The sequence below is a fragment of the Hippocampus zosterae genome, chromosome 15, assembly GCF_025434085.1.
Source record: "Hippocampus zosterae strain Florida chromosome 15, ASM2543408v3, whole genome shotgun sequence".
In the NCBI taxonomy this organism is placed as follows: Eukaryota; Metazoa; Chordata; class Actinopteri; order Syngnathiformes; family Syngnathidae; genus Hippocampus; species Hippocampus zosterae.
In genome coordinates this window covers 10,321,192-10,346,408 of record NC_067465.1, presented here as the reverse complement: position 1 = coordinate 10,346,408, position 25,217 = coordinate 10,321,192, and the positions used below count along the sequence as shown (strand labels likewise).

Here is a 25,217-nt window from a genome sequence, read left to right as displayed (position 1 = left end):
TTATTCACACAAATACTGTACATCTGCGATGTACACATGTGGAAAGGCCCCTGCTTCCTCCATCCACTAGGAGGCAGTGTTGCTGTGTCAGTTAAAGACAAGTCACCTGTTTTTTTGACAAAAAAATAGAAATGCTGCTATCTTATATGTTTGTTTAACTCTAACTAAAGTTGGGAAACAAAGTACAACCGTGAGTTGTTTCCCTCAAGGCTGCTTTGCCTGAGGACATTTTTCTTCTGCTTTGGCTGCCTGACGTCTTGCATGTTTTGCAATTTTTAAACGAAGAACGGGGATGACTCGTTCCAGTTCAATGGAGGGAGCAACATTCCCTCCTTGCGGACGGAGGGACGGCCTTTTGGCCATGTGAATGGCTGAAACCTTTGTGTGAATGAATGCGTTGAAACTGTGTGACTTTGGCCTCAAAATTAAATGCTGACCCACAAACTCACATTTAACAATTCAGAGGCAGAATTGAACTTAAAAACCCATATTCCACTGAGCGGCGAAGGTTTACGAGGTACAGGTTTACTTTAAGGGGCACTTTGAAAATTTCGAAGGGCATTTTGAAAAATTCGAGGAGACAAGAAAAACATTACGACCATTAAAACGGGCAAACGTGTTTATGATCATGAGTGAACCCTGACGAAAAATCAATACCTGCTACCCTCCTCACAAACACAACCCACCATCCAGCAGGGCTGAAAGCGACTCGTCATGCAGCCACCGCCACCCCATGAAACAGTTTCCGGACTTGTGGACGCCCCTCTTGGTAGACCTTCTCCTTGCACGGGTCCAAGGTCTGACAAAGTCACACTCAGCGCATTTGTATGGCCTCTGTGGGTAAAGCTGCGACTTGCGTGGATCAGAACTATGCGCTTGGTAGAAACACAGTCCAGTCCAATTTGGGTCTTTAAACCAGGCAGACCACAATCCTTTTTCTTGCATAGATTAAAAAAAAAAAGGCTGTACAACGTCCGTACTAAGCTAAGCCGGCGAAGTCCATCAGCTGTACGTGTGGATGACGCAGTGTCGCTTGAGGTGGTGCATGAGGATGAAGGTCTTACCGCATTCGGTGCAGTTGTACGGCCGCTCGCCGCTGTGCGTGCGCTGGTGCACGCGCAGGCTGCTCTGCTGCGTGAAGCGCTTACCGCACTGCAGGCAGCCGTACGGCTTCTCGCCGGTGTGCGTGCGGTGGTGGATGCTGAGGTGCGACGAGCACTGGAAGCCTTTCCCACACACGGCGCACCAGAAGGCGCGCTTGCGCCGGTGGCTCTGCTGGTGCAGCTTGAACTGGTGCAACCGGGAGAAGGTCTTGCCACACTGCGCGCAGGCAAAGCCCCGCGAGAAAGGCCGGTGGGCAGGGTCCGGCTGGGCGAAAGACACTTGCGAGGCGGTCGCGGGAGGCCTGTCTGACTGTTCCCCGACTTGGGGACGCCTCTGCGGGTAGACCTGCTCTTTGCGTGGGTCCGACTGAGGTCTGGGTGCAAAGGTGGATGACGGCGGCTCCTCGCCGTCATAAACACCGTTACAGGCCGGCTGCGGGGCGCCTCCCAACTTACGAGGCGGTTCGGGAAATGCATCAGAGTACTCGTCCACCACGCTAGAAAAGTCCGGGAAAGCAGAGTCAATGTCGTCCCCGTTGATGATGGACGACCAAAGCTGGTGGTCCCGCTCATCCAGAGACACGTCGGCGAGTTGGTTCTGCTTGGCAGCGCCCAGCTGGCATTCGTCCCGGCTAAAGCCGCCGGACGCCGATTCCTCCTTCTCCGTCTTGACCAGCATGTTGAGCCCGCTTACCTCGGTGCTGTGCTCACGCAACGTGAACGAGTCACCATAGTCTGAACCGGTCTTCTGAAGGTCCTCCTCAAACCTCTCGGAAACGTTTGGGTACTGGAAAGATGAACTCGCTACTACAGAACAAAAAAAAAAAAAAGTTAGCATTTAGCTTGCGTTTCAGATCCGAAGCGGGATTCCGTACTGACCAGAGCCAGCGGGATCGCCGATCCACAGAACCTCATCCGGACTCTCTTCCTTGATGGTGAAGGAAATGTTTGTGCCTTCCACTTCAGAACACTGAGTAACAAAAGAAGAAGATGGCCCATTACAATGCCTTCAAAGCCTTAATTTAAAAACCTCAAACTTCTTTAAAGCCAGTACAGTTACCAGGTTTGAAATTCCTCCAAGGACATCATGAGTTAGCCAATTGGTGTGTTCAAAAATAGTTGACCCCTAGTTCATCCTACTTTGAAAAGCCCGCTTCCAATATTTTCGGAATGTAAGGGAAATGTGAGGAATGTATGAAATGTATTAGCTGCTGCCATGGCATCATAGTAAGAATGTGAAACGGTTTTGCGTGACTCACTTTAATGTCTCCCGTTGGATGGGCAGTGTTTCCTTCATTACGTCCTCTGTCCGCCAAGTTTTCTGGAAACAAGAAAGACTAATTAATGGACATATGTTCTCTGCTCACTATCGTCATCCGAACCATGCGAAAGAGTATTTTCTGAGGCTGGAGAGCTAGTGTCAAAGAGGAGAAATCGCCTTGGAGCAGACACTCCAAAAACTTGTGTTCCTCAATAAAAATTCATAAACTAATCACTTTTGTGTTTTATTTCACATGATTTAACCAAAATGTTCTACATAAGTTACAAATCTGAATTGTAACTCAAATTTGCTATATTTAAGATGCCAACTCAGTTTAGCATTTACACAAACAAGGAATTTCTTTACCTGCACTGATATTATAACTACTGCAGGGGTCACTATTGGGTGACCAACACAGTGTCAATATAATGCTGACACAGTTTGTGAAGTGGGTCAATACACTCCTTGAGGTATCATCGTCCCATCACTAGTCTTTGGTATTTTACTAGTGTTTCCATGAAAACAAATTTCCCTCAAGGGGTGGTCGTCCTCGTTATGATGCTCCTTACCGAAGACTCGCTGCATCTGCGCGTTTTTATTCTCGACCGCCAGAAGCTTCCTCTTCAACATCTCGTTCTCGCTCTGCTTCCGCGAGATTTCCAGGTGCAGGAAGGCGCTATTGTCATCGACCAGCTTGCTGATTTCGGCCACCGCCGCCTTCACCAAAACCTCCAAGATGGACGACAGCTGCGTTTGAAAAGCGACGCAAGCCATGTTTCCTTGCACTCTACGAGCACACCAACATGGGTGGAAAAAACAACAAAGGCGTACTTTTACTAGCTAAACGATGGTTTAACGGCACGAGGATGTTGTGAGAAACGTTCCATCCCGACTCACAAGCTCACTTCCGCGTGGGGGCGGGACAAACTGTAAGTAACCCACTATACGCGCAAGACGATTTTAAAAGCGTACTGACGTGTTAGACGTAATGACGAATTTTACCCCACTTAATATTTAAAATGGTCATAAAGTGTATTTAAAACCAAAGCTAGTTTTTGATGCTTGACGATATTAAGGAATAATTTCGAAGTATGAGTAGTTGCTAATCCTAATATCAGTTGATGAAGTGATTCTAATTCAAACTTTTTAAAATGAAAATACATAATGTAAAATGTGATTAAATGATCTATCAGTAGTTAAATTGAAAGGGTGTCCAGAATAAACTTTAAATACGCTGTATTCATAGTTGCTGATGCTCACAGCAGTTTTGTTTTGACTGTTCATCTTAAGGCACACTGAAGACACACTTGACAAATTCAATCCAATGTTGATTCTTTTTTTGCACGATTAAAAAAATCCAATAAGCACACAGTTTAAGGTACAGTAATACATTGTGACATCATTAACAACAACAAAAAGAAGGTAATCTGAACTCCAGGTTGTGGTTCTCGTACAAAACGACAGTCATTTGTATGGAAGCTTTAGCATTAGCGTTCCCGACCCCTTTTAATGGTACCGTAATTCAAGTGCATTTAGAAGACAATTGGGGGGGGGGGGGGGAACTACTGTGGCTTTGAACTCTTCAGTGAAACATAAACAAAACAACAATAACATATTTACATGTTTCAACACTGAGAAATGTGTTACAATCACATTTCATACCGCTCTTCAATTTGCTTCAAAACAAATAACACTGGCTCAATTACAGACAACTAAATGAAATGTGACCACTTCTCCAATACATTCCGTGTGAGTGACCACAGCAAGGCCACAAAGACCGCATGTTTTAATGTCAAACAGACAGCAGTGGCTCAAATCAGGTCCTCAACTCTTTTTGTTAAATTGGGGGTAAAAACTGCTCTGATTTAACTTAATTTCCATCCCAGGGTGCTGCAGAAGTTGATGTACTTTTTTGAACTGTGGATTATTCAGTATGTGGCTGTGTGTGATTCGTAATTGTTTTGTTGATTTCTATTATGCAAGTTATGTACAGTATTGATGTTTTCTCAATAGTGTATAGTGGTTGTCGAAACATCTGTATTGTGATATTACAATTAGGAATGATATGGACTTTTTTATTATGTGTTGTTCTATTTATATCTACTGCGCAACGTGGTAGTTACCAAAAACTGACAAAGTGCGCTTGTGAACATCACAGCTTGTTTGCTGCGCTTCTGGTTTCAGTGAACTTTTACATTACTTTCGGTTGACAGCAGACACAAAGCCAAATGACAAAATGGACGGATTGATCTGCTTAATTCTGATTTCACAGACGCAGTATTAATGTCACTAGTTGGGGCACATGCAAAATATTGCAAAAAAACGTTTGACTTGAGTTCCCCTTTAAACAAAACAATCATGTATATGTGAGATGCAGGTATTATATTTGTCCACTTGGAGTCACCATCCTCATGTACCACTGTAGCATCTGTGAGTTGGCAGTGCGCTTGCTTGGCTTTCAAAGGCCTAGTGAGTGACGTGGGTGTCAAGGGGTGTTGAGTGACAGGGTGTGAGTTGTGGCGATGTGCATCTCATGCATGAACGTGATTGTTTGTTTTCTTCCCGGTTGGCGGTTTTCATCTCCGTAATCGAAACTAGATGAGCTCAGAGACACATCAGTTTGGAAATGTTATTTCTACTGGTGAAGTTTCATGTGGATCTGCAATTTGTCGGCCTGATCAAAGTCCTGACCACAGACATCACACTTGAACACCGCTTCGCTTTTGCACTGGTGCCTCTCGAAAAGAACAAAGGAGTCAAAACTCTGCCCGCACGACGAACAGATGTAACAGTTCTGAGCTGAGTCAGAGGACGGCAGACCGAAGTCGAGGATGGTCCCGTCCTCGGACGCCGCCATTCCCACCTGCGAGTACGGATCCAGCATATCCATCTCGCCGTTGGCGGCGTAATTTCGCCACTCGTCGGTGTCTAAAAAGGCATCGCTCTGGCCCACCTCGCCATACGTGCGACCGATACGCGGATCGGCTAAAGCGAACGGTCCGAGCGAGGGATCAGTCGCCGGTTCCTGCGAGCAAGTATCGGGCATCGCGCACATGATGGGACGCGGCCCCTGTGTTTCCTCGTTCTTGTCTGAAAGAATAAAGAAATGAAACGCAATTAAATGAACCATTTTTTCTCATTTTGTGGATTATTTCTATTCTTCAAGGTGGCGGTTATCATGAATGACTGACAAGAGGAGTGAACTCAATCATATGCCACCAGTATTGTGTCTTGTGGAGTTTTATGTAAAAGGCCTACAGGAAATCAATTACAGTATTTAGCACTTTATCAACAGCTGTAGCTATAACAAAGCGCTATACAGAGCATTTAACATGAAATATCTTCTTTTAAGGACCCTTCACACTTAGAACAATACAAATGACATAGCTAGATAGCAAGCTCGCTAGATAGCAAGCTCGCTAGATAGCAAGCTAGCTAGCTAGCTAGATGGATAGCTAGATAGATAGATACAGGCCTAATCACGTTGTGGACTTTCTATTGATTGTGGATTCTTTTAAGCCCTTTGTTGTTTATTTGTATTGTGCAACGTGGCTGGTTGGATTGGATATTGGATTGGATACAACTTTGTCAAATCAAATTTGCTGTATGTTTGGTTCTCTTGACCCATACCGTTCCTATGTGTCTTCATATGGCACTTGAGGCTGGACTTCTGGTTGAAGCATCGTCCGCAGATGTGGCATCCATAGGGCTTCTCGCCGGTGTGGATGCGCAAGTGTCGCTCCAGATGGCCGGCACGCACAAACATCTTACCGCAGTACGAGCAGAAGAAGCACTTCTTGGGCCGAGACCCTTGGTAAAAGGAGCCAGAGCCTTTTCGTGGGCGGCCGCAGAGCTCCCATGGCAGACCGCGGGAGCCGGAGGTGGCACAAGGGTACGGCAGCTGAGATGGCATTACGTTTTTGTTGTTTCCTCTGTAAGACTTTTCAGGGAATGCGAAGGTGCTGCAAGAGGCCTCGGCGTGAGGCGGGAGAAGATGAACTCCCGCCGGGACCGCCGTGCCGTTCTGCGGCGACCAATCATTTGCCCCGTCACGTAACGTGGGCGACTTCTGATTGTCCGCCACTTCCCTTTCAGGTTGTGTCACACTTTCCTCCACGGGCTCTGATTTGACCTTTGCGATATGGGCGGAATCCGGACAGTTGGCAGAAATATGACCGACCGCCGACGTAACATCGTCCTCTGCTGGACGATGGGTGTTGGTGCTTGGGTGCTTCGTTGGGGGGTGTTGGAGGTCAGCTGGTGCCGTCTGAAGACCTGCAAGGACAAGTCGTTCACTGGAGACTTAAAAGGGAACTCAAGTAAAACGTTCCGTGACGTTACTCTAAAAATGGAATACTGATTAACATTGCACTGGTGGAATAAGAATAAAGCACTTTCAACGATGCATTTTTATCAGTTTCAGGGTGCTGCTATTTTGTCCTTTACTGCCCCCTGCTGTTGACTAGAACTGGCATCAAAGTGCCCATGGGCTTGCATTGTGAACGTCACAGCTCTCGTCGCATGACACTGACAATGTATGCCTAAAGGCACTTTGGCATCAATTTCAGTTGATTGATGAAAATGGATGGATTAATCTGCTTGATTCTATAAAAACCTTTTTTTTTTTTTTTTTTTTGCCATGAGTTTAGTTTTATTAATCCAGAACCCAAGCAATGAGGGCTATTTTTGCGACCATTTAACACTTTCAAACTGCCACACAGAAGCCAGCAATCCAAAAAGTATGACTTGTTCACTCATGGATCATTGTTTATGATCGAACTGATTGTTAGCAGATATTTGCTATAGAAAATATTTTTTTCTTTTTCTTTCTTTTTTTTTCCACACTACCGCATTACAACATATGACAAAGATATGACATTCGAAACAATTTAAAAAATAAAAGGTAAATCGTTTATCAAAATCTTATTCTACCAAATATAATCGACATCGGCCTCAAAAATATCGGACGCGCACTATCATTGTTCATCTATCTATGCCAGTGCCTTATAGTGACAAGCAGAAGTGAAGGAGGGATGTTGCCGCAGAACTAAAATCAATGTGGCGCATGTGCGTTTTGGCCTCTGCTCGTGCTCTGCTTCACACAACAATAGCGAGACGGGATCAAATTGGCTTGTGACTGACATCTCTGGTGGATCTTGGTGTGCTCCTTGAGGCTGCACTTCTGGTTGAAGCGTCTCCCGCAAACATCGCAGCGGTACGGCTTTTCCCCCGTGTGGATTCTCTTGTGCCGCTCCAGGTTTCCGGAATGCTCGAAACATTTCCCGCAGAAGGGGCAAGTGAAGCCGCGCTTGAACATCAGGCGGTTGACCATCCGGCGCCGCATGTTGCTGTACAAGTGGCGGTGCGCCCCGCGACTGGCGGCTCCCGCCTGCCGGACGTCCGCCGGAACGTCGGTTAGATTTTCACACGGTCTTTCCGTCGGTGGTCCGGGTTGATCGCATCCCTCCTGTTCTGTGGGTTCGCGCTTTACCACCACATCAAGGTTGGGAAAGTCGCTTTGGAGCTTTTCTGGGCTCTCGGCTTCAGCGACGCCTGTGGACGGACACGAAAAATTCCTTTTCATGCAGAAATCCTGAAAATTTAACAGAGCAAAGTAAAAAAGTGCACTTAAAGAATGAGATCTAAAAGCAACCAGACAGGGCATGTTTTGTAATGAAGTATTTTAGAAACTGAGCATACTGTGTCGATCTAGGAACCAGGTCTCCCGTCTGATTCACGTGTTGTATTTCTCCGTTACCATTTAAACGTTAATGTACGACTGTAACGCGTTACCCTCAACACCGTTGAAGACACAATTTGGCGATTAACCATAGTTTCACAACACAAAATTGTGTGATGCTTATAAAAACCTGTATGTTGACACGCAATTAACGCAGTGGAATGCACTCCAACCGGGGTGCAAGGGTACCCACCTCGGGGGTGTCGCTGATGCTGTTGCGCTCCCCGCAGGCTATCCGCCGTGCGGTGGGCGGCTCTCAGCTCGCCGTGCAGCACCTCCATGTTGTTCCTCAGCCGCCGAATCTCGTGTTCCCGTTGGGTCACCTCCAGGCGCAGCACCGCCATTCCATCCTCCACCACTTTGGTGATCTGCGCCGCGGCGGCGTTGCACAGGGCGGTAATGATGGAGCCGATCTGGCTGTGGAGAGCCGCGCCACTCGACATGATCACTGCGAAAGGGCCACGGAAACAATCGCCTCAACCACAAGGGGAGGTTTACACTTCGGAGGGGCTGGTTGAGTTACTTCGGCGTGGGCATCGTGTGCGCTGTTTTGCACTAACTAACTAGCTAATTGGGTGTAAACACAAGTGCAGCTTGGGTCGCAAATCGTGGTGAAAGTAGTACCGTAAAGCAACTCCACACGACGTAAAACGTAAACCCTGTAAATATTATCGTCAGTCGGAAATCGTGAGGCGAGTAGTGCCGTAAAGCAAATACAAAAGACGCAACGCGAGTTCGCGAGGAACAAATAAACAAAATATTTAATTTGTATTTATTTGTTATTTTAATTGTTATTTTAGGAATAAAACGGCGCTAAGTACATTACACAGCAAATATTTTTGTTCTTACAAAACAAAAAAGATTTTGGCAGTGCAAGTTATTATTCATGATTATAAAAAGTAGAAATAATTTCATTTCCATTGACTCTTTGACAGAAAATGAGGTCTATCGGTGCCTCTGTTGAAATGAACGTCTTTAGCCTTTCGAGGAGCAGGAAATGAAACTTCTCTTACGTTGATCTTATCTACAATCCAGTGTTTTGCAATGATGAACTTCCTATTGACGGCTGATAAGGCGACACAAAAATGCGCCAGTGACGTAATGTTTGTATATCAGGTTCCAGTAATGGAGAATCTGCTGATAAAAATTTCAACTCGATGATGGGAGTTTACAGAGGTCAATATCACACCCAAAATACCGCAGGTCTCAATTCGATTGACAAGCCTTCCTATGAGGAAGCAGTCTGCAGACAAAAGTAATGAGATAAGTGTCTTCTCAAGTGTTCCATTGTAATTGCTGTAAAACAGAAGGATTCATTCTGAAATGTTTGGGACGAAATTGTGTACATACACACACACATTCACGTACACACACACACATCCCTGATCTGAAGCACTTTATCCACATGAGGGTCACGTGTTGTAGTTGATCCCATATGTCTTCGGGCACCAAGTGGGTTACACACTGAACTGGTTGCCACCCAATCGCAGGGCAAACAGAGACAAACAAACATCCGCGCGCACAATCATACCTAGGGGGAATTTAGAGTGTTCTTTTAACCTGCCACGAATGTTTTGGGAGCACCCAGAGAATACCCACACAAGCACGGGGAGAACATGCAAACTCCACACAGGAAGAAAGTCGGGGCCTGGAATCAAATCCTGTAACCCTGCACTGTGATGTGGACATGCTAAGCAGTTTCTTACACACACACAGAGAGAGAGAGAGAGAGAGAGAGAGAGAGAGAGAGAGAGAGAGAGAGAGAGAGAAAGTATGCTGCAGTATTCATTTAAAAAAATGTTCACTGTAAACTAGCCTGAGTGCCATGAAATATTTTTTTTCCAATGAAACCAAATGGGTGCACATTTTCTTTTAGTGAGTGTTTCATGCTGTTGCACAAAATAATATTTTCAACGTGCATTTCGTCTTATAAGATGTCACCAAAAACCTGGAATGAGTCAACTCCCGAAATGACATGTCAGGTATGTATCATTACGTTCAAACTGCGTTCAGCATTGAAAAATGTTCCTTCATCTCTCCACACAGCACGCTGGTGACGTGCACAGCGAGACGTACCGCACAACAATCCATTGTTGTCGTTCAGATCAAGTTTTTCTTGTTGCCCAAAACTAAGTGCTGTATAAAGTTTCACATGCTGTACTCAACGCTGGAGTCCAACGTGTTCATCATTCATAATGTGGTGCAAGTTTGTGGTTTAGGAATTTGACACCAAGGCAGATATACTTTTGGTTGGTCAAGAAAATTGCCGTTGCTGTATACAAAAAACATATGTTAGGTTCCCTTAAGACGGAAAAGTATTTCATGTTTTAAAAAACAAACAAACATGTTAGCTACCTTGAACACGCAAAATTATCTCTGATGTTTAAAAAGCACACATTCGACTCAAAACTTTAATGTCGACAGAAATGCTCTGTGTTTATTTTTAACGTTGAATAATCCAGGTGGTGCATGTAGATGATAGATCAATTAAAATGTGTCAGTGGTATTTGACGGTTACACCAATGTGTACATTAAATCTACTGAATTGTCTTTTTTAGAATGTACCTGTAGGTTAACTGAGCACTGAATTGTTCTTTGATGATTACCGGGACATGCAAAACACGCTAGATTCACTAAACTCTCAAACACATCTTTGATGTTTAACATACAGGTTGAATAAAAATTGAACTGTCTTTGATGTGAACGGAAAAGTATCTGAGGTCCATTAAATCAACTTCATGACCTTGTACGTTTACAAAAACTTACAATACAATACACGCTGACTTATATAGCGCTTTCACAACAGCGGCCGCTGTAACAAAGCGCTTAACAAAACAGTTTACATTAAGTAAAATAAACACAACACATAACATAAATCACGGACAGTCGTGCAGTTCTAACCACTTTTCCATAACACGCTTTGTTGTTTGAAGCAGTTTGAGATGAAAGAGGAGAGAATCAAAGTGTCCTTTAACCAGTGGATCAGAGACGTCATGCTCAAAATGTGCACACGTCGGCTACAAGCTAAGTTTCAATGTCAACAAGAAGCTGTAGCATCCATTGACGAAAAAAGAAATTCGCTCCTCTCTCCTCGTCCTCAACTTCAGCAGCCATCCATCCAGCCGCACCAACGCCGACTGGACAACAGCGCCGACATAGCCACTGAACAAAACGGGGTAGTGAAAAATGCTGCCCATTACTGGCGCAAAAAACACAAGCGCCCCAGGTCTGTCCAGCACCGACAGTCAATGGCGACGACATTCCTCCCAAACAAAATCTGTGCTGGTACAGGTGTGCTGCCGAGAAGGCGCAACCACCAAGCACAGATACTGCTCCTTTGACGAATGTCGTGGCCAAAAAGCGCTGAAAACATTCCATATCAGGTCCACACGCTGAAACAAGAAACAACGTGACAAAACAAAAGACAAAAAACAGCAAAAAAGAACAAAAAAGCAAGGCTCTTGAAGAGCACTTGCCGAAGGCTGCCTACTTGGGGGGGGGGGAACTTGTTGGGTTCAACAATGACTACAAATGTTTACAAAAACATGTACACTGGGTTCATTGGAAATGGAAAATTGTCTCTGATATCTCTTTGATGTTAATTTAATTTCAAGTTTGTTACTCGTGAAATATGTGTTGGAAGAGGGCGACATCTAAAAAAGGCAGTAGGACAGCCCTTGAGGACCGGAGGGCTGTTTTTGTCTTTGGTGATGACAAAAACATTGACAAATTTGGGTATGTTTAGGTTATTTGAAGACCAAAAAAATAAATAAATAATTGTATGGTGGTGACAAAGCGCATGATTTGCAGAAGGCAAATTGTTTGAGGTGTATATGTAAGCGTGGATGCTTACGTATGTTTAAACCAGTTCTAGGATTGGCAGGCTATTAGTCTGAGGCAGGAGTGTGCAAATCCAGTCTCGAGGGCCCCTTTCCAGATTGTTTTAGATGTCGCCCTCCTCCAACACACCCGATTGAAATGATCAGCTCATCGGCAAGCTCTGAGAAGCCCAATAAGAATCCTGATAATTTTGAATCAGGGTGTGTTGGAGTTGGGAGTCACCGGACTTGGGTGCCCCTGGTCCGCTGATCTTTTTTTTCTCGGTGACCTAACATTGAATTACTGACTCAAATGACTCCACTTGTGCAGATGATGCAGTCATTTTTTTTCCGTTTTCGGAAAACATGACGTTTGTTTTGCTTGTCTTTTTTTTTTATACGATATTTTTGCTCATCCACTTCCTTTTCGGTTAACGTCAGAGGAATGCAAGATTGCTTAGTCACACAAGAGTTGGCATTGTTGATTTTTTTTTTTTTTATGGTGCGTGAATCTCCCCACCCTACGAGCAACCTTTTAGCATGCTATGTCCTGATTGACAGCTGGTATTTCTCATTTGGCAACATCAGCCGCCTCGATGGCATAAATTACCCTCAGCGTCGATACAATAAAAAAAAAAAAGTCAATGAAGTCGTGACAGTCTCGTAGCTTAGCTGCTAAAAGCAAGCCACACCTCGGAATGGAATTATTATTATAACGTCACTCAGGGTTGCCTCAATTTAAGATACCGAACATTGATGAAAAAAGATTTTGGGTTGGTGTTAAACTATGGAACATATCAGACAAGTCTGGCTATTTTCAATTTTTTGGTATTTATGTACAGTAAACTAATCTCCATTGCGGGTTTTGGCTTCAGGGTCCCGCTGTTTCCCAGATATTTTTGGGAGGGGACGCTTAAAAGTATTTCGTTCTGCTGCCGTTTATTTTGAGTGTAATTCCACTGCCGGCCACTAGATAGTGGTACACTAGTTTGTTTAACATTGTGTAAAAGTGAAAGAATGAAGAGCGGAATAAGGAAATATTGCGTTTTCCAGCTCGGCCTAGTTTTTCTTGAACATGGTTGAATGTTAAATCCTCTTCAATCCTGATTTTGTCACCTAGCGACGACTGTCGATTCATTTTGTAACGTGGATCTCTGGGCATGAGTATTGAAGTATCTTGTATATAATCCGTTGCTCGTGCTCTCAATCTGTATATGGAATGTTTTTGAAATGTGTTTGTATTATTTTAAAAGTCTGCTTAACTCATTCACTACCAGCCAATTCTGGACCAAGTCTGAAAAGACGTATAAAAACGTCTTTGGGAGTGAATGAGTTAAAGACCTTTAAAAAATGCTGTAATACTATACAAACATGAGAAAGGAGAATGAAATAAATAGAATATTTCTATCATGTGGATTTCACCTAGTGCAGGGGCAGTCTGGAATATATCTGCCACATTAAAGGCGGGGTTGCCGTACATGTTTTATATTGTTTATAAAGCGTTCTGTCAATAACATTGCATTGAGGATTAGTTTGAGGGTTTGATTTAGGGTTCAGGATGGAGTTGAAATGTTGTCACCTTCACCCAGATGTCTCCATGTATTTATTAGTTTTACAACAGATAATTATCTAACAGGGCGGCCGGGTAGTCCAGTGGTTAGCACATCGACATCACAGTGCAGAGGTACCGGGTTCAATTCCAGCTCGGCCTCCCTGTGTGGAGTTTGCATGTTCTCCCTGGGCCCGCGTGGGTTTTCTTCGGGTACTCCAGTTTCCTCCCACCTTCCAAAAACATGCATGGCAGGCTGACTGAACACTCTAAATTCTAGGTGTGAGTGTGGGCGTGGATGGTTTTTCATCTCTGTGTGCCCTGCGATTGGCTGGCAACCGATTCAGGGTGTCCCCCGCCTACTGCCTGACAACAGCTGGGATAGGCTCCAGCACCCACGACAACCCGAGTGAGGATCAAACGGTTCGGAAAATGAATGAACTCACAGTGTTGGGGAAAAGATGGATGGAATGATGGTAATTATCATCCATCCATTTTCTTATACTCACAAGGGCCGCGGGGGTTGCTGGAGCCTATCACAGCTGTCTTCGGGGACACCCTGAACTGGTTGCCAGCCAATCACAGGGCGCACACAGACGAACAACCACCCACGCTCACACTCACACTCACACCTAGGGACAATTTAGAGTGTTCAATCATCTTGCCATGCATGTTTTTGGAATGTGGGAAGAAACCAGAGTACCCGGAGAAAACCCACGCAGGCTTGGGAAGAACACGCAAACTCCACACAGGGAGGTCGGAGCTGGAATTGAACCTCTGCACTGTGAGGTCGACGTGCTAACCACTGGACTACCTGTCTGGAGTAATTATCATTCATTATAAAATACGTCTCAGGGGACAGAACACCCATATCATTAAACCCCCTTATATACCCCCTTATCCTCCAATATGGAGTCGATTTGTGAGTGTTTTTTTTTTTTGTTTAATTAGTATCCCTTTTCTTGACATTGCTGCATCCACACATGAACTCTGCCAAAAGTAAGCATGACTGCACGGGAAAGGAAAAAAAAAATTTGTAAACGTTTGCGTCATTTCTCAAGGGCTGTTTTGCATGGTGGCGTGTGAAGGAAAAGCACCATGCAGGCAGGTGTGTTTCTTTCAGCTGCCACGCCTTAGTGCAATATCATCAGCGGCGTGTACGAATATTTAAGGAGTGCACTTGCTTCGCACACTCACTCGCCCACTGGAAAGAAAAGGAAAAAAGACGCATTTAAGACGACTTCATTCAAAAGGCTCGGGTAAGCCTCTCCAAATTCATATTTAGACCACATTGTATTATTTACTTGTTTTTTTTTTAAACAAATACTGAAGTGCTGGAAATATATTTTGACTGCAAGCGTACAAAACGAAGTAACTTGTATAACTTATGCACTTTTATCTACACTACAAAAAGAGTTGGCTTAAGGTGGGCAAAATTTGGGGAATAAAAAAGGGAATGTAACAAAATGATTATGTTCAAGGATTTCTTCTTTTTTTTATGTGAATTTGATATTTGTCCCCACCCAATAAAAACCTCAGAAAAAAACTGAAATACATAGAATAATACATAGGAATGTAAAAAATCTGTGATTGATTCATTATTTTATTAATTGGGAATTTTACATCATCATTAAGGGGAAAATATGGGCCAGTAAAAAAATTGATGAATTCTCCTTTCATCTGAAAAAGTGCAATACGTTCAGCAAATGCAATTTTTAAAGTGACTCATAAATGAATGAAATGAGCATTATTTATTTGGTATTTACTTGGAGATATTTTATTTTATTTTTTACCATCTGTCAGTTTAGAATGCATCGAGAACTTCTCCTGGTCGGGGCCTTGTTGGCTTTTCTTGCTGCTGTGCGGGGAACAGAACATTTGACTTTCGACAACTCCACCATGGTTTGCTTCCTTCTTCTCCTTGACTCTTCTTTTTTTTTTTAATGTTTACCAAAAAACTAAACTAAACCCCTCCCAAGAATATGGGTATTTCCGATCACTGAAGACATTCTTTCATTTTTAACCACCAACCCTTCAGTGAGTTCTGTGAAAGACAAAATTTCCTCAAAGCTTACCAAACAGGTTGGTTTGGTTCATTCGGACTCGGAATTATCCTGGATGCAACCCGAAACACATCGTGGCTTGACTGAAGACTAACTTATGTTTGACACACGTTGGCTTCATTCATGACATTATTTGATGTTAGGTTTATTTGAGAATGAAATGATCTTTAGTGTTGATAAAAAGTTAAACCTTTGTGAGAATAACTGTCTTTGAAAATACACACATATTTGTTTTACTGGACTTAAATGGTCTTGGATGTTACCAAAAAAAAATATGACTGTCATTTGAAATGGTAAATGGTTTTCAATGTTTCCAAAAAACATGCCTGTTAGCTAAAATCAGATAGCAGTAATGCCCATTGAAATGCTTTGGAAAAAAAAAATCCAAACAAAGAAACACAAAAACATTCTCCCCCAAAACGCTTATAAACATTCAATATAAACCCCCTCAGAAATTATTTTAAAATATTGGGGTAAAATTATTTTTAACAACCTAACTTGAGAAGTCTTTGATTATTAAATTGGCTATCATGTTTTATTTTGTGCACCGGCTCAATGTCATCATTGATCAATTTGGCATGTCATTAACATTTCACCCGATCACTGATTTTGCATAAAATACAAAATATCTGCAGATTTCATCCAGCCAATCGGGTATGTGTAAAATCAAATCTTTTTTTTAACCTTGCCAAATTAAAAAATGACATCCAGTATACAGAAAAAGAACAACCTCACCTCCCCCCCAATAATCCACCCACCCAAATAATCTGAAAAAATATTGATCCCCAAATAGGTGATCAGTGAATTGATCAATTGACTTTCCCACTTGCTCGCAAGCAACAATTAAAAGGCAAAGCCGTGCGTTGTCTTCTACAGGCAAACGTCACCCGAGAGGGCTGCGATAGCACCAACCTGTGTGTGGAGGTGCCAAACAACTGCGACCCCGCGGGAAACAACACCAGCTGTCTGTTTGCGTCCTTGAACGCCGACACGCCCATGTCTCCCAATGGCTTCAACATATTGGTCGGTCTTAGCGGAAACTCCTCGGGAGCGATCGCCTTTGGACTCACGCAGGATTTCACAACGGTGAGAGTGAGACGACATGAAACAATTTCAGCCATGCAATATGTTTCTCGGTTGAACGAGAAAATGCCTTGTGGGGAAATGTCATCCTGCATGAAAAAGTTTTATTTTTTCCCTCCCAAATTCCAGGCGTTCTAAAAAAAATAAATAAAAAAATCAAGGCTCACAGAGGCATACCAAATTCTGTCAAGATTTTAAAATGTTCTACTTTCTGTTATTACCATTACAAATCCCACATCGAAACATTTTGTGCACTTGTGTTTTTTTATGTCCGGAAAAAAAAAAAAAGCCTACCTAGCGTTGCCAAATTCTGAGAATTCTCAAAACTGTGAACTTTTCACCCTCACAAAGCGGAATAGATGGGGAAACAGCGGCAGAATATCGTCAGCACCAAATACAAATAACTTTGCTCCACGGCTTGGCAATCTTAAATCCAAAAAGTCCCAAACTTGTGGCAATTGTGCCGAATTGTAAACATCATGGGAATTACAAGCATGTCGTCGCCGCCCAATAGAAATGTCATTTGGGAGTTTTTTTTTTTTGGTTTTGTTTTTTACCTGAACCCCCCCAAATACATAAATAAAATAAAATAAACAGACGATTGTTGCCAAATGTTTGTAATTTTCCAAATTACAAAAATCCACTCCCAGGGTCAAAGTCACCCCAGTAGTGGATCGGCCCATTTTTTTTACCAAAATTTTGACCAAACTGTTTTTCGAGTGTAATGTTTGATAGGCTTCGATTTTGGTTTCGGAAGGGCATGAATGAACTTTTCAGTCTTTGTCACCACACAGAGTGTCACCCAGCTGTTTGTGTGTGGAATGGACAGCAACGGGAATTTTGTCTTTGAAACCGTGCAGAGAATGGCAAATGGTACTCTGATGGCAAACGAGAGGGTAAGCCTTCCTTCCTTCCTTTCTTTCTTCGCCGCGGCGAAACACGCTGTCCTAAAGTGTTTTGTGATTAAGCAGCATTGAATGATCTCATGTGACGACCCCGCCTTAGATGAGTCGTCTTCCTTTTGGTAAAACCTGTTCCCGTGTCAACTCCCCCAAAGAAACTTGGCAGCAGGACACCAATTTTTTTTCCCCCCGCAAAGCCGAGAGAACAAGCTGTTCGAATAATTGGTCAACAAATTTGGACTCCATTTTTTTGAATCAGAAATGCAAGTCATCTTTTCTCAATGCATTTTTGGCCAAATTCCGAATCTGTCTTTGTTTTTCCTCTAGCACATCAGGTTTTCATCATCATAATAGAACAAAAAATAAAATTGCCCGTGAAGTCAACACAGGTTACGTTGCAGTCAAGTCCTCAGAGCAGTTCGTTCGGTGTACATGAACAACAAACAAAATGATTGTTTTTGGAGTGGTAGGAAGTTGATGCTTCATCATTTCTTCTTACCTTATCATTCCCTCAGACCACGATGCAGATCCGGTACAGACTGGTAGACACCCTCATCCAATGTGAATTTCTTATTCCAAATGTAAACACAAGTATGATGGGCGAGATGATGGACGGCACCACGGCCGTTGTCGTCCTGGGGGATGCAATGGTGAACAATAACACCAGTAAGTAACGTGTTTTCACACATAAACAAGGTTACAACCCGGATCGCTCCTTGAAGCGCGTTTAATGTGGTCCATCCCTCCATCCATCCATCCATTTTCTGATCCACTTCATCCTCACAAGGGTTGTGAGGGGTGCTAGAGCCTATCCCAGCCATCTTCGGACAGTAGGCCAACCGGTTGCCAGCCAATCACAGGGCACACAGAGACAAACAACCATTCGCGCTCACAATCACACCTAGGGACAATTTAGAGTATTCAATCAGAAACCGATTGCAGGCCATGCATGTTTTTGGAGTGTGGGAGGAAACCGGAGTACCCGGAGAAAACCCATGCAGGCACTGGGAGAACATGGAAACTCCACACGGTAAGGCCGGACCTGGAATTGAACCCGCTGCCTCTGTAATGTGGGGTCGATGTGCTCACCACTTGAGCACCGGGCCGCTGGTCCACACCTGTGAACTCTCATTATCATTGAGGGATGGAGAATGACAGGGAAGAAGATATCATTGCCGTCCAATAGAAACCACGTCGTTCCGCATTTTGCGAAGTTTAGACACAAAAGAACCCCATCTCAGGCTTGCCACGTTCCGTGAGTTTCCAAGACAGAAAACTTTCTAAAATCATCAGGAAAACATTTCTCAGCATTACTCCGAATAGTGGCCAATAGAAATGAGTTCTCAAAATTGCAAACAATAAAATAAAACCCAGGCTGCGGTTGACAAAGTCTGTGTAGCTTTGAAAATTGTGAACTTTCCATCATCACTGAAACTGGACTTTATGGCAATTACACAGACTGTACTTTTGCCGGCCAATATTAATCACGCTTTGCCAATTTTCATGAGTCGTGTCCATTTATTCAAAATGCAAAAACAATTTTTTTTTATAAGGTTCATTCATTGGGTCTCCAAATTCTGATCATTTTCAAAATGGGAAACTGAACAGAATCAATAAGGAGAATTTGTGGCAATCACCAAGAATATTTTATTGCCGCCCAAAACAAATCTCTCGATTCTATGAATCCGAAACAGAGAACCACTGTTTCCCAATTCCGTTAATTTTTTTTTATTTTTCAAAAATAATGAACTTGACACCATCGCTCGCACCTGGTTAAAACCAGACCGCACCTGCTCAGGCCACCGAGACTTCCACTAAAATCAACGAATGGTACAAGTGCCGGCGTGAAAGGTTATGATGAGTACGATAAGACAAGAGATTCGTGTCCGGGAGTGGATTCTTCAAAGTGTCTAAAGCACTTGTGGTTCCGTCCTCTTCAGGCCCGAGGACCGAGAACTTCACGGCTATTCTGAACACCGAGCGGGTGAACCTTACCAACGCAGAAGGCACCGTCATCATCCAGAATGTTCTGGACATCAGTCAAAACGGCTGTGGAAACACCAAACTGTGCGTCAGGTCGCCCAGCGGATGCGACCCTCAAGGCACTGCCGAGTGTTTGTTCACGTCATTGGACACCACCGATACCTCGAGCGGAACATTCAACATCTCGGTGGAGCTCGCCGGAGACTCCGACGGATACATCGGCATGGGACTTACGGCGAATGCGTCAGAGGTGAGGCGCGATGGGAATTGACTGTTCGGAAACAAGTGGGCTGAGATTTGGTGGATTTTGACCCCAAATTATTTATGGGAATTACCAACGATTTTGGTGTCCGAAAGAAAGCTCCAAATTCAAAATACAACCAAAATAAAAAAAACATTTAGGTTTGCGTAAACCTGGGAGTTAATTGTGATTTTTTTTCTTTTATACCTTTCATGCACCAATCATGATCACCTGTAATCTGTCCACTGTAGTGACCGCTGTCCCTGAAAGGGTTAATTCTGAACCAAAATCCTGATTCTCTGGAATTCACGGCAATTACCAGGTTTTTGTTTCTGGTCAACCAAATTCATCAATCTCAAAAGCTGAGGAATTGCGCAGGGCTCTGCTAAATACAATGGAGTCTAACCGAGACGCAATAAAATATAATAATAATAATTAATTGTGAATTTTATATCATTCAGGGGAAATTATGGGAATTACAGGGAACATCTCCCCTCATCCCCACCCCCCAAAAGAAATCTCAAAATTTGATTCCATCTAAATGGAAAAAAAAATCCAGGATTTATTTTTTTTTTAATTGTGAATTTAATACATGGAAATACATAGTACCGATTAGAAATCTTCAGTGTTGTGATTTTTGGAAAAAAAAACCACCCCCTCCATCGAAAGCTGGAAATAGTGTGAATACCAAATACAAACTATATAACTACCGGAAAATAATTGAATCCATCCATTCCACCATTTTGGACTACTGGCCAGGAACCAAGACAGCGCCCCATCCACCCACCACTGATGCCTTTCTCTTTCTCTTTCTGTCTCCTCAGGGCGTCACCAATCTGTATATCTGCGGACGAAACGAGAGTGACAACTCTTTTCTATTCCGCCAACTGGACCGAAACAACACCGACTCTTCACTCACCGAAGTTAACAGGGTGAGGTTTCCAATTTCCTTCCAGATACTGAATTGAAATCTACCAGAGTAGGTGGGAGGAAGTCACTGATGTGCAAGTCACAATTCGGAGTAGAATTTTCAAGCAAGTCGCAAGGTAATGTGGCAAAAAAAAAAAACCTCAAGCTGAGTTGAGTCGGTACAAAATCAATCAAGTCATGACTTGGGTTAACCAAGTCATCCATCGAGTCACCTTCAATCATCTTTGGAGATTTTATGAAGTGGCTTCTGCACTCCGCATTGTAGCATACTGGTTGGCTACCCGTGTTTGCGTTTATTGCACACCTAAATACACACACAACTGTAGTAACCGCTGTCCCTTAAAGGGTGCAACTATGACTAACGACTTGAAATCGGCAGCTATCTCGTTTTTTAAAGGCAACCACCATAAAGCTCTCCAATACCCATTCGCCCATCACCCCTCCATCGACAATATTCAGCAACCCCAATGCAACATGACAATTGGAATGAAGGAGAGTCCTTTGCTAACCTTTCACCAAGCAAGTCCCAAGTCCTCAAACTGATGACTTAAGTGTGACTCAAGTCACATCCCGTGACTAAAGTCCCTTAACTTCGGTATCAACAGCTTGTTTTGGTTCCTCGGCAAATCCTCATTTGCCCTTCGTTCGACTCAATTCGTCAACATGTCACCTTTATAGGAAGTGGACAATATCCTCGGCGCTGTGAGCGGCACGTCCATCCAATGTATCTTCACCATCGTCGGCATAAGCGCCGCTGCAGCCACGAGCAGACAGGCTGTCACCGGAACGCGCAACAGCATCTTGCTGGGATCCGGAGATATAAACGGAGGTAAAGTGAGAAGCTCAAACCCGCCAGTGAGAAGCTCAAACCCGCCATGTTGAAGACATTCCTCACCTCTGCTTCCCCCCTCCTCCCCCAGCTGAAATTGGTAACTTTAACATCGCCCAAAACAGCGGACTTTTGGACATCACAGACCCCGCAGCGAACGTCAACGGCAATCAAGTGAATGTGGGGCCTTTGAACATCACCCGGGTCGGCTGTGGCATGACAAATCTATGTTTGGAGACGCCAGCAGATTGCGACCCCTTGACCGACAACATGTGTCACTTAGTGTCAACCAATGCCACCGTTTCCAGTACCAACGTTTTCAATTTAACCAGCAGACTAAGCGGATATTCCACGGGATATACCGCACTCGGACTGAGCCGGGATGCAATGCAGGTGAGCCAAACTGTCAGGAAACCACAGGGAGGGAGTAGAAAACTAAAGTGTCAATGGCCACAATTGATTGTTTTTCCTCCATTTGTTCACAGGGCACAAGCTCCATTTTCGCCTGTGGAAACGACAACGGGGAACTCTTCTTCAGAACCTTCACCCAAAACAACACTGATTTAACTTTAACTTCAAATAACAGGGTGCGGCTTCCACTTGACCGTTGCCGTCTCCTCACATAACTACATACTTTCTCTTTTCTCCACTCTCAAACATAACCCACACAAACGTCCCCATAATCCAAACACTCAAATAATCCTAAAAAAAAGATCCTACAGTAAGTTTCCTTAAATGAAACAACAGTTCCCCGAACAATCAATATGTCAATGACTTTAGATGCTCCAAAAGGGCAATCGTCCGAAACTGTCCACTTGCCAGTTTGGTAAGTTACCCAATAAATTTGTCCATCGAAATTTATGAGTGTGAGGTTTCTAAACCGCTAGGAAGTATTATACCACTGCAGGATCAATAATGTAGTGCTCCAAACAGTTAACTAGTCCTCTAAAAGTGCCCAGCATTGCGTTCCTGAAACTGTTGAGAGGTACCATCATCCTCTCGGCACGCTAAGAGTCTTAACCGCGGAACTAAAGTCAGACGACAGTTTTTACAGCCACAAAGCTCAATTGGACCTCCAAAAGTGCCAAGTGTCAAGATTCTCAACTTTCTCAGTAGACCAGCGCCGAGCAGAGTCAGAAACTTATCCCAGCACAAAATCCAGAGCATTCACGTTCAATGCTACCACACAATACATTGGCAAATGCATGTACCGCCTTCTGTCCACAGGCCGTTAGCGATATCACCATTGGAGTGACAAACAGGAGGATCGAATGCGAGTTCACCATCTTGAATTTAAATGATGTGGAAACCAGGGAAACCAACGGAACGCTGGCAACTGTTATTCTAGCAAATGGAACGGTGGATGGAGGTAAGTCGGAACGCGCTCAACCAAAAGTCAGCAAGGGGGTGTTTTGGAAGGTCCTTCACCTGTCCGTCTTCACGCCGCAGGTGTTCTCAGCCCCTTAAATGAATTACTGACGGAGAGGGTGAACCTCACCTCACCCACCGGCGTCATTATCGTTCCGAGTGGTGCCCGGGCCGCAAGGAGTAGTGATGGTAAGCCCAAGAGTGTATTTGAAATTGGGTCTTGTCTGGGGGGGAGGATTTCATGGTGGTGGGTTTTGAGCATTGGAGCAGTTTTCTGTTGATGTGGGGCTATGGTGTTCATCATGTTCTGGCCATGGGACAATTTAGAGTGTTCAATCAGCCTGCCATGCATGTTTGAGGAATAAGGGAGGAAACCGGATTACCCAGAGAAAACCCACGCAGGCCCGGGGGAGAGCATGCAAACTCCACACATGGAACTGGAATTGAACCCGGTACCTGTGCACTGCAAGGTCGACGTGCTAACCACGGGACCACCCTGCGTAACTGGATTAAAGATAAACAAAATTTCAATCTGCCCACGGCCAACTTCAAACAGTTCCCATGGGTTGAACAGCGGTTGGTCCTCCAAAGGTTTTTTTGGGTTAGGTCCATGAACCCCTAGAGAGGATCAACCCCCCCAAGAACCGCAGCACAACAATTCTCACAGTCTTAAGACCTAATCGGTCCTCTCAAGGTTTTCCGATGTATCGAGAACCATTTGATAGGATCACCATCCATCCACGGTTCATACATGATCCAAGAACAAAAGAGAGACATTTTTGCAGTCTGGTTCTCCACAAGTTCCATGCATAAAGTTGCTGAAACTTTGAAGAGGGCCACACCTGAGGCAGTGTCAATACCATACCTCACAACTTAACAGCAGGCTTAGTAACATACCCCAAAATAGACTCAGACAACAGATTTACCAACATAAAGAAAGGCAACTGTCGATTGTCAAATTCAAGTCATGGACAAAAGCTCATGAAAGTTGCGTGTCGATTCTCTTCCCCCCTCGTGCAGCCCTGTTGATCCTGCTGAGCCTCATCACGCTGCTAGCTGCGCTCCGAGGCTAACAAGAGTCAAGGAAAGTGGCGGACAAAGGAGGCCGATGGTTCCGAAGACATTTACAGCGCTTTGCTGTACACCTGTGAATAGACCACATCGTGTGTTCCGATACTATTTTCTGTTTGTATTCGCCCATTTGCATTTATTCTTTTTGACCACTTCAACTGTGTAAAGAAGCCCTTGTGTTGGATTTGCGTGGAGCCGCGACGACTCGGTATGACGGGGGGCAGCCACCATGAAGGCAGCTCAGACTCGATTGAGACGCGTCTGGTCTGATGAGTTTGTACTGTTTGAGTTCGAAACCCAGTCCTCGTTACACTTATTTGTTATGTATTCATTTGTTATGCAACAGCAATGTAAAGTATTTATGAATGCCATAAAATAGTACGAATAAAGTTTGAAACTATGAGTAACTCGCATTGTTCAGATGTGACTTTCTTCAAGTAGTGGGAAAATTATTTATTCACTCGTCACTTTTGACACACACCCAAAAAGCTCTCTTGAGAACAATCAACATGAAGCGGCGACCTTCAAAGCAATCCGGTTTTTAATTCTTAAGTATTCAGTAGTGTTCCACGGAACTTTTGACATATCCAAAAAAAGACATTAGAAGTCTGCTATTTTGGTTTAGGCTCATTTTAGCCATTTCCATGGATTCTTCAAACACTGACTCAAGAAATGTAGTTTAATTGGTACACTATTGCAGGCAATGCTACACGCGATCAATTTGAGTTGCCATTTTTGCCTGTGGGAGGGAACACCGGCCAGGTTGCTTACCTCATCATTAACTACAAAGTCCTAATTGAACAAACGACACTTGAATCATTATGCTACAATTAAATCCATCAAGCAAGTTAGTTCCTCTACAGCGAGGTGCTGTTGCCTCGCCTTAGAGTGCAACACCAAACCTTAAACTTAAGGTTTGGTGGAGGCCGCCGCCCAGATTTAAGGAAGTTGAAGCTGACTTTTCCTTCTGACAGCGTCAAACACTTATTCATTCCGCGCCAGGAAAGAATGTGTTCATTATGCAAAAGGCAACTGCAGTAAATTCCCATAACCACTGGTGGTGGTCCAGGCCAGACAGGAGGGTGTGTGAGACCTCACATCCTAAATGTGTCCTTGACTATGCACAGTCAATTTACACCGATTTCTTTTTTTTTTAATTTAGAAAGAAAAACAGTCCCCTTTCTTTACTCTCTACACTCTAAAATTTTATTTGATATTACCATTTAAAATGTGCAGTCCTCCAAATATATTGTGAAAATGCTAACAAACTCCAAAG

At 43.8% G+C, this 25,217-nt stretch overlaps 3 protein-coding genes across 4 annotated transcripts; 1 reads left to right on the top strand and 2 right to left on the bottom strand.

Annotated features, from left to right (window-relative positions):
• Positions 1-161: 161 nt before the first annotated feature.
• LOC127616019 (zinc finger protein 585A-like) lies at positions 162-3,293 on the bottom strand. Its single transcript, XM_052087432.1, has 4 exons — positions 2,934-3,293; positions 2,363-2,424; positions 1,983-2,073; positions 162-1,910 (listed from the first exon to the last, which is right to left on the bottom strand). Exons 1-4 carry the CDS (start codon positions 3,136-3,138, stop codon positions 1,003-1,005), a joined length of 1,266 nt encoding a protein of 421 aa, XP_051943392.1. The 5' UTR covers positions 3,139-3,293; the 3' UTR covers positions 162-1,002.
• Positions 3,294-3,676: 383 nt separating this feature from the next.
• LOC127616003 (zinc finger protein 658B-like) lies at positions 3,677-9,673 on the bottom strand. 2 transcript variants are annotated; one of them, XM_052087405.1, is made up of 4 exons: positions 8,298-9,673; positions 7,507-7,917; positions 5,995-6,639; positions 3,677-5,454 (listed from the first exon to the last, which is right to left on the bottom strand). In XM_052087405.1, the coding sequence occupies exons 1-4, from the start codon at positions 8,545-8,547 to the stop codon at positions 5,000-5,002; spliced, it is 1,761 nt and encodes a 586-aa protein (XP_051943365.1). In that variant the 5' UTR covers positions 8,548-9,673; the 3' UTR covers positions 3,677-4,999. The 2 variants fall into 2 exon arrangements, with proteins under 2 accessions (XP_051943365.1, XP_051943366.1); XM_052087406.1 differs by having other exon boundaries at positions 7,507-7,957; positions 8,298-8,431.
• A 5,550-nt stretch (positions 9,674-15,223) lies between these two features.
• On the top strand, positions 15,224-24,354 carry si:cabz01007794.1 (uncharacterized). The gene is made up of 12 exons (XM_052087402.1): positions 15,224-15,373; positions 16,411-16,620; positions 17,412-17,513; positions 18,035-18,189; positions 19,467-19,752; positions 20,568-20,675; positions 21,352-21,502; positions 21,594-21,895; positions 21,988-22,089; positions 22,730-22,871; positions 22,952-23,059; positions 23,891-24,354. The coding sequence occupies exons 1-12, from the start codon at positions 15,281-15,283 to the stop codon at positions 23,941-23,943; spliced, it is 1,812 nt and encodes a 603-aa protein (XP_051943362.1). The 5' UTR covers positions 15,224-15,280; the 3' UTR covers positions 23,944-24,354.
• Positions 24,355-25,217: the final 863 nt, after the last annotated feature.